Raw genomic sequence first — 7,645 nt, forward strand, 5'->3', positions numbered from 1 at the left:
TATCATCATTCATCAGTATTTTTTAACTTTATAATTTATAAATGTAAATTTAAAGTATTTGCTCTGTTGTATCCATTTTCTCACTCTTTGTAAGCTTCTCTCACATACAATGTAGTAATTTCATTCAATTTCACTGCCTCATTGTGTTCAGTGAAGCTAATCTGCCAGAGCATTCATTCTATTGTTGATGGACATTTGGGTTAATGACAGTTTTTTTCTTTTACAAATAGTGCAGCTATGAAGACTCCTGCAATTGATTTTTGGTATACATATATATTACTACTGGGGAAATACATGAGAGTAGAATTGCTGGATCAAGAATATGTTTCTGTTTGGAGTTAGCAGATATTGCCAAATGATTTTCTAGTTATATTAACTTAGATTCCCACCAGCAGTGTAGAAAGTTCCTTTTGCTCTATAATTGGTGTTTTCAATCTTAATGTTTTTGTTTTTTAAAGATGTATTTATGCATATAAGAACTGGGGTGTAAGCCAGAGGTGTGGGGGAGGGGAAATGGTTGTGAGAGGATTCACCAGAGAGTGGGGAGCAGGACAGGCAGATGTACTGAAATACAATGCCAAGTGGGAGCCACCTGGCAAAACAAGAGAGGTCTGCTGTGCCATGTAGGTTAGCCCCTAGCTCCCTGGCCAGCCAAGAATCAAAACTTACTGATTTTAACCATTCTAGAGGATTTGCAGTGATTTTCACTGTGGCTTTAATTTGAACATTCACGATAGCAAATGAGTCTCAGCACTTTTTCATGTTTATTGGCTATTTGGTTACTGTCTTGTAAAGTGTTTGCTTTATAAGCAATTTGAATATTTGCAATTTGGATATTCATTATTACAAAAGAGTCTGAGCACGTTTTTTCATGTTTATTGGCTATTTAGTTGCTGTTTTATAAAGTGCTTGCTTTAGTCTCTAGCTGATTGTCATTTTCGTAGTAATTTGTAGGCATTTTAAAATATATTCTGTATTACAATCATTTTCTACTCTTTGCTTTGTATGTTTTGATGAAGAGAAAGTCTTAATTTTACATATATATGTAAATTTTATAGACCAGTATTTATTTTCCTTGATCTTCTTTTTATTCTCTGAAAAAAAAAATTTGTCAACCCACAGGTCATAAAACTCTTATATTAAATTTTCTTTGTGATCTTTTTGTTGCTGTGGACCTGTGGCTCTTTCTGAAGAGCACGGCTGCTTTAAAATATACGGGAATTCTAAATGTGTGTTTGTGTGTGTGTGTGTGTGTGTGTATACACGGGAGGGATTCTGTGGCTATCTTTTAGAAAATGTCATCTAGCTTAATCCCACTATATAATCAGAAAACAATATTCTCAATGATTTAAATCACAGCAGAGATTCAGAATACCATCTATAGTAAGTTTTCAATGCATTCTTGAAAAGAATGTTTTGTTCTTATTGAATGCAATAGTCCACGTAAACTTAGTCAAATTTTTTTAATTATGTATATAAAACTCTTCTATTTTAGCTCATTATTTTATGTGCTTGTCCTTCTTATTAGTGAAGTGTTTTTCCTGATGATTATAGATCATCTACTTCTTTCAGTTTTGTCAAAAATTCTATATGCAATTTGAAGCTGTTATTAGGTATATACAAATTTTAAAATAGCATATTTTCCTGCTAGAAATTGTCCTTAAGTTATTATGAAAGATTTCCCATTACTACAAGTAATATCTTTAGCTGTAAAGTACATTTTGTCTGATACCTATATAACTATACACCAGCTTTCTCTTCTTTGCATGGTATATAATTCCCCATCTTTTTACTTTCAACCATTCTGAGTCATTATATATATATATTTTTTGAAGATTTATTTATTTATTCATACAGAAGTGGGCTATAGGCCAGAGATGCGGAGGGTGAGAGGATTCACCAGGGACAGAGCGGGGAGCAGAACAGGCGGATCTAAAAAGTACACTGCTGAGGGGAGCAGCGGGCAGGTCAGGAGAGGTCTGCCACGCCATGTGGATCTCCTCTGGGGCAGGCGGGAATCGAACTCATACGGAAGTGGCTTAAGCTTCTTAGTGCAGTGCTTTAACCCGCTGCGCCACCAGGGAGGGCCTGAGTCATTATATTGAAGGTGTATCTCTCTTTTTTTTAAATTAAGATAATTCTGGCTTATATTAGTGTTTGTATTTTAGTAGTATTGGAACCCCCTCCTTCAGGTTATTGCCATGGTATATATCGCCTTTTTTCTTTTTAATATTTATTTATTCATACAGAACTGGGGTACAAGCCAGAGGTTCCAGGGTGGTGAGAGGCTTCACCAGAGACAGAGTGGGGAGCAGAACACGCAGATCAATGAAGTATAGTACTGAGGGGAGCAGCGGGCAGGTCAGGAGAGGTCTGCTGCACCAAGTGAATCACCTCTGGGGCAGGCGCCTGCTGAAGTGGCTTTAGCTTCTCCGTGCTGTGCTTTAACCTGCTGCACCACCAGGGAGGGCCCTCACATCTCTTATTGGCAATATGAGTGATGTTTCATAATCTTATTTTTTATTCATTAACATAAATATAATAAAACATAACTACTAATATATTTGCTTTGCATCACCATCTTACGACTTTTTTACAATTTTGCATTTTTTATTAATCCTTTTATTATTTAATTTTTTCCCTTCATCAGTTTGTTGGTATTACTGTCCTTTGCAATTCATTTAGTATTTACCCCACAAATTGCCTACTTGGTTTCTTTTCTTTTCTTTTTTTTTTTTTTGGAAGACTTAATTATTTATTTATGCATAAAAGAGCTGGGAAGTAGGCCAAAGGTGTGACGGGGGTGGAAAGAGTGAGAGAACTCACCAGAGACAGAGTAAGGGAGCAGAAGAGTTAGATGTAATGAATTACATTGTTGAGAGACCCAGCAGGCAAGACAGGAGTGGCTGCGGATAGCTTCATAGTGCTGTGCTTTAACCAGTTATGCCATCAGGGAGGCCTGCTAGTTGCTTTTGTAAACTATGATATAAATTATAGTTTTACCAACATCTAGATAAAGCCAAGATTATAGAACTTTTCATTTTATGTTTAGCATTTTTTATATTTTAATCATGCATTTTAACTCTAAATATATAAAAACCATACAAGGCATGCTTCTTCCATTTTCTTCTTTTATGCTTCAATTTGGATATTTTCTACAGACCTATTTCCCAATACTTTAATCTTCTCTTTGAGACTATTTGCACAATGTGATTTTCAATTCATATTATATTTTTATTTGAGAATTTTATGTATTTCTTCACAGACCCCAGTTCTCTATGAAATTCCACATCTTGTTTTCTGTTTTCTTTAACATGTAATTACAGTTATTTTAAAGATGATGCCTGGGAACTCTAAGTTGCTGTGGATGTGTTTTTTTATTGATCCAGTTTGTAAGCATGCCTAGTAATTTTTGACTGAATAATAACGATGTATGAAAAACAGAAGTGAATCAGAATATATTATATCAAAAATGATTCATCCTCTCTTCCTCCAGTAGCTCAAACAACTATGGAATTAACCTCAATGGATGCTGTATCACAATACCTAGTTTACTTCTGATTTGTCCCATTTCAAAGGCTTGGTCCTCTAAGGAGACCAACCGAGAGCCCACAAGTTTCCGGAAGCCCCACCCTCAACAGATTCTGAACTCCAATTGTATTTTTCCACCAGTACCAAAAAACTACTAAAACTTGTTCAGTTCTCCAACTGCATTTTGTTTGACTTCATTTTTTCCTAACTTCTTTCTCTGGGATTTTGACATTTTAGTCAATGCTTCATTGTAACCCAGATGTAAGTTTTGTCTTCTGGTCTCAAACTTGCTAAAAGCTAATGGTTTCTCTGATTCTTAGCACCTGTCTCTATCAGGTTCTTAGACTCTAACTTCACATGAACAATCAGCAAAAAAAAGTTTTCCTCCTCTGAAGGATCTAATTATTCTGGCAAATTTCTACCACAGGCTTTCTTTCAAACAAGAAAAATTTTTACTGCACTTTATCCAGCTTCTCTGGGATTTCACAGCAAGTCTACCATAAGCAAAGTGGGGGCCTACAGTTTTCCACTCAACGAAATTCTTTATAGACAATATCCTGAAACAGGATAGCCTCCCTCTTCTCATAATCTTCCAAATGTTCATTTTGTCCTAGCAAATTTGGTGTTACATCAATATCAAACCTAAATGGTAACTGTGAAAGATAAATTACTTCATTGACTATGTTTAGAAAATGTAGGGGCTTTAAATATATCTGACAAGGCTAACTTACAGTTTACATTAAAATATTTATTTTGGAATTCTACTATAATTTCTCAAACAACCAAAAGCTTATGGCTATAATGAAATTCTCTCAGTAGTGTATCTGATTTCAGGTAGAAAGATGAGCACATACCGTATTCTGGTATCTAATAATTCTTTAATCATTGCCACAACTTCATCATCCTCTTCAGATCCTATAAACAATTACACATAAAAAATATCAAAGGAAAAATATTATATCCATGCAATCACAGACATCAAGTAAGATGTCTCCAACTTAATGCCTCCCTAAAAAAATAAAAAGAGCAGAACATGTAATTTGGTAAGGTGTTTAATATGCGTGATTTTGGGGGAAACAGAAGATAATTCACTTGATTCTTTATAGAAAATTTAAGGAGCACTGACCAATTTATCATTTGGTGATAAAGTATACTAAACTAACCTGATATTAGAACCTGAATTTTTAGTAATTCTGTAAGTTTCTCAAGCATTGAAAAGTATCAGAGAAAAAAAATTGCCTATATGTTGATGGAAACTTTGAGAACCTATTTTGTAAATTAAGTTACAATTTCAATTTTCACAATAGTGGTTTTTAAAATGACAATCAGACTAAAGATTTAAATCTGAAAGAACAAATTGGTGAGCATTATATTACTTTGTCTATGCTTGAAAAATTTAATAATTGACATTTTTAGTTTTTTATAATTCAATTTATATACACATTCAAATTATACAGTTTTCCCCAAAAAATGATGGATGAAGCAAATATATATAAATTTTGGTTCCCTTTAGAATTGGTGTCAGGGCTAATATAGACATAATTCATTCTTTTATGCTTCACCTTATTGCAGATATTGTTTTAGTTTTGTTTTTACAAAATTGAAGCCTTTCACCAATCCTGTGGTACCCTTTTTCTAACAGCATATATTTATTTATATGCTTACTTACTCTCTGTCACATTTAATTAAGGTATGTGTATTGTTTTTTTAGAAATAATGTTACTGCACACTTAAAAGACTATTACATAGTGTAAATATAACTTTTATATGTGTTGGGAATCAAAAATTCCATCTCTTTATTGTGACATTTATACTATTACAGTGGTCTGTAAACATGCCTACAATATTTTCAAGGTAAATGATAAAAATATGTATTCGTATAACTTCTGAAAACCAGGAAAAAGTGAAGAAAAGTCTAAAAAAAGATAAATTACTTCACAATATAATACCTGCTTCTGCTGGAGATATTTCCTCCGTAACTAAGGGTAAGCCAGATGCGAAAAAGTCCATGATCGTTGCATAAATATCTGGTTTCAGTAAATTCCAGTCTAACTCTTCACTTTCCTATAAATATTTGAAAGAAAACACTACATTACTCACAAAGGCAAACACAAAACAATACTTTATATCTTGCAGATTTACTGAAATATACCTCTCAGGGGAGCAGCAGGCGAGACAGGAGAGGTCGCCCACACCATGTAGGTCACCTCCCTGGCCAGAGGTTGAACTCATGGTACAGTGGCTGCAGATAAGCTAGCTTCTTAGTGTTGCGCTTTAATCTGTTATGCCACCAAGGAGGGCCCTAGTTGCAATTCTTAAAGGATCTGGCTTATAATGATTTTTGGAACATACAATCTTAGGAAACTTTTGTTAAATTTTGCCCACTAAAGGGATATTGAAATAAGATATTTTTCATGAAGTATAAAGGGGATTCCTCTGCATTTAAAGAGGATGAAGTTTTCCCATTCTTTTAGAGAAAGCAGATGAAATATTTGACCAAATATAAAGCATATCTCACAACTACTCAAAAAACTCAATGATTCTTATGACTATTAAAGAAATCTAATAACCCAAATGTAAAACCAAAATACATAGCATGTATTATCTGTGACCACTATGCCAAAGGGCTTCTGTACTTTTCACAAGTCTTTAAGAAAGAATCTTTACTTCACCTCTATATTTAGTTACCCAGTTGATTCCATTAGAAAAATAGTATTATTAAATACCTAAAGAGCTGCAAAGAGAAAAGAAGCATGTTTTGTTTTCACATTTTTTTTTAAAGATTTATTTATTTGCACATACAAAACTGGGGTACAGGCCAGAGCCTCAGGGGCTGTGAGAGGCTTCATCAGAGACAGAGTGGGGAACAGAACAGGCAGATCTACGAAGTACGCTGCTGATGGGAGCAGCAGGCGGGTCAGGAGAGGTCTGCCACGCCATGTGGTCACCTCCAGGGCATGCGGAAGTGGCTTTAGCTTCTCAGTGCTGCGCCACTAGGGAGGGCCTGTTTTCACATTTTAAAGGCGTGCTCTTTAGGGGGAAAAGGTATTAGATGAAATTTTTTATTCTCAATGGACTATCAGTTAAGGTCTATGCTTAAATACTATTAAAAAATGAGTCAAGGGCCCTACCTGGTGGCGCAACGTGTTAAAGCACAGTACTAAGAAGCTAAAGCCACTTCAGCACGAGTTCGATGCCCACCCCAGAGGTGCCCCACATGGTGTGGCAGACCTCTCCTGACCTGCTCACTGCTCCCCTCAGCAGTGTACTTTATCAGTCGGCTTTTTCTGCTCCCCACTCTGTCTCTGTTGAATCCTCTCACTGCCCCTGCACCTCTGGCCTGTACCCCAGTTCTGTATGCATAAATAAATAATCTTTAAAAAAAAACTTTAAAAAAAGAACGAAAATACATAAAAGAAATTAATTTTGACATAATTAAGAACTGATTTAGAGAAAATATACAGAAGGTAAGAATACAAGAGTAAAACTAGTAAGATGCTTTAGTGATTGGAAATGGAAACTAGTTCTAAATAATATTTTATAATATAATAATTTATAATAACGGAATACCTCAGGTTTTCAATAAAGAGTGGCTCTGATGAGTAGGAAAATATTGGCAATAAAGAGATAAAACATATTCTAAGATTATATGAAAGAAAAGGCAGCAAGTAAGCTGCAACTTTACTTATACAGCTGAAAAACAGAACATAAATGATGCATTAAAAAGCCTGTGATTATCAACTACAAATCAGAAAGGGAAACAGGTCATTGCTTATATGAGGTAAATAGTTTGTGATGAAGAAGGTAACTGAAAGGAAACAAACCAAATCTACTACTATTCTACCTATTAAATATCTTTATGTGCTTTAACTTGGAATATTATTTATTAGTTATGTCTTTCAGCTTAAGAAAAATCAGTGGAGTTGGGGAAATTTCAAAAAGGGCAACTATAAATTATGATGCGAAGTTACCAAAATCAAATAAAGATAATAAAGAAAAAAGTAAAATCTGTTAAGATATAATCACATGCTTTTATCCAAAGAAATATAGCATAGGGCCCTCCCTGGTGGCGCAGCGGGTTAAAGCACAGCACTAAGAAACTAAAGCCACTTCC

General features: G+C 34.7%; 1 protein-coding gene across 3 annotated transcripts in view; it reads right to left on the reverse strand.

Annotated features, from left to right (window-relative positions):
• The window catches only part of NFU1 (NFU1 iron-sulfur cluster scaffold), a 28,465-nt gene that overhangs the window by 4,377 nt on the left and 16,443 nt on the right, over positions 1-7,645 (reverse strand). For all 3 annotated transcript variants that reach the window (XM_004691479.2, XM_012731448.1, XM_012731447.1), the window contains 2 exons: positions 5,481-5,595; positions 4,386-4,446 (listed from right to left, as the gene is read on the reverse strand). In XM_004691479.2, the coding sequence (XP_004691536.1) occupies positions 4,386-4,446; positions 5,481-5,595 (176 nt within the window). The remainder of the gene's footprint in view (positions 1-4,385; positions 4,447-5,480; positions 5,596-7,645) is intronic.

This window comes from Condylura cristata, unplaced genomic scaffold, assembly GCF_000260355.1.
Source record: "Condylura cristata isolate star-nosed mole 26May11 unplaced genomic scaffold, ConCri1.0 scaffold00031, whole genome shotgun sequence".
NCBI classification, from domain to species: Eukaryota; Metazoa; Chordata; class Mammalia; order Eulipotyphla; family Talpidae; genus Condylura; species Condylura cristata.